The 345-nt window shown below is 60.3% G+C and overlaps 1 protein-coding gene across 3 annotated transcripts in view; it reads right to left on the reverse strand.

Annotated features, from left to right (window-relative positions):
* The window catches only part of GALNT18 (polypeptide N-acetylgalactosaminyltransferase 18), a 301,670-nt gene extending 301,331 nt beyond the window's left edge, over positions 1–339 (reverse strand). For all 3 annotated transcript variants that reach the window (XM_005873977.2, XM_014545884.1, XM_005873978.2), the window contains exon 1: positions 25–339. In XM_005873977.2, the coding sequence (XP_005874039.1) occupies positions 25–259 (235 nt within the window). In that variant the 5' untranslated portion in view covers positions 260–339. The remainder of the gene's footprint in view (positions 1–24) is intronic.
* Between the last annotated feature and the right edge of the window lie 6 nt (positions 340–345).

Here is a 345-nt window from a genome sequence, read left to right on the forward strand (position 1 = left end):
CCAAGTTTCCCGGGGCTCCCGTACCTTGGATGTGCTGCTTGATGACATTCTCCAGGTGGTCCAGCCGTTCAATAATCTTCAGGGTGTCCCCTTTGTCTTCCTCCAGCTTCTTGTCTGGCGCCGGCTCCTGCCCCCGCACATACACGCTGGCGATGTAGTTGGTGACCCAGCCCACGTAGAGCAGACATATGATGTTGGTCATGCCGCTCAGGATCACGCAAGTGGACACCAAAGTTTTGGTCTTCCTGGTGCACACCATTCTGGGCTCCCTCCTCCATATAGAGCTCCCGGGCCCCTCCTCACCGTGCGCGCCCTGGACTGCCCCGCGCTCACACCCCCTGGCCC

The sequence above is a fragment of the Myotis brandtii genome, unplaced genomic scaffold (assembly GCF_000412655.1).
Source record: "Myotis brandtii unplaced genomic scaffold, ASM41265v1 scaffold422, whole genome shotgun sequence".
NCBI classification, from domain to species: Eukaryota; Metazoa; Chordata; class Mammalia; order Chiroptera; family Vespertilionidae; genus Myotis; species Myotis brandtii.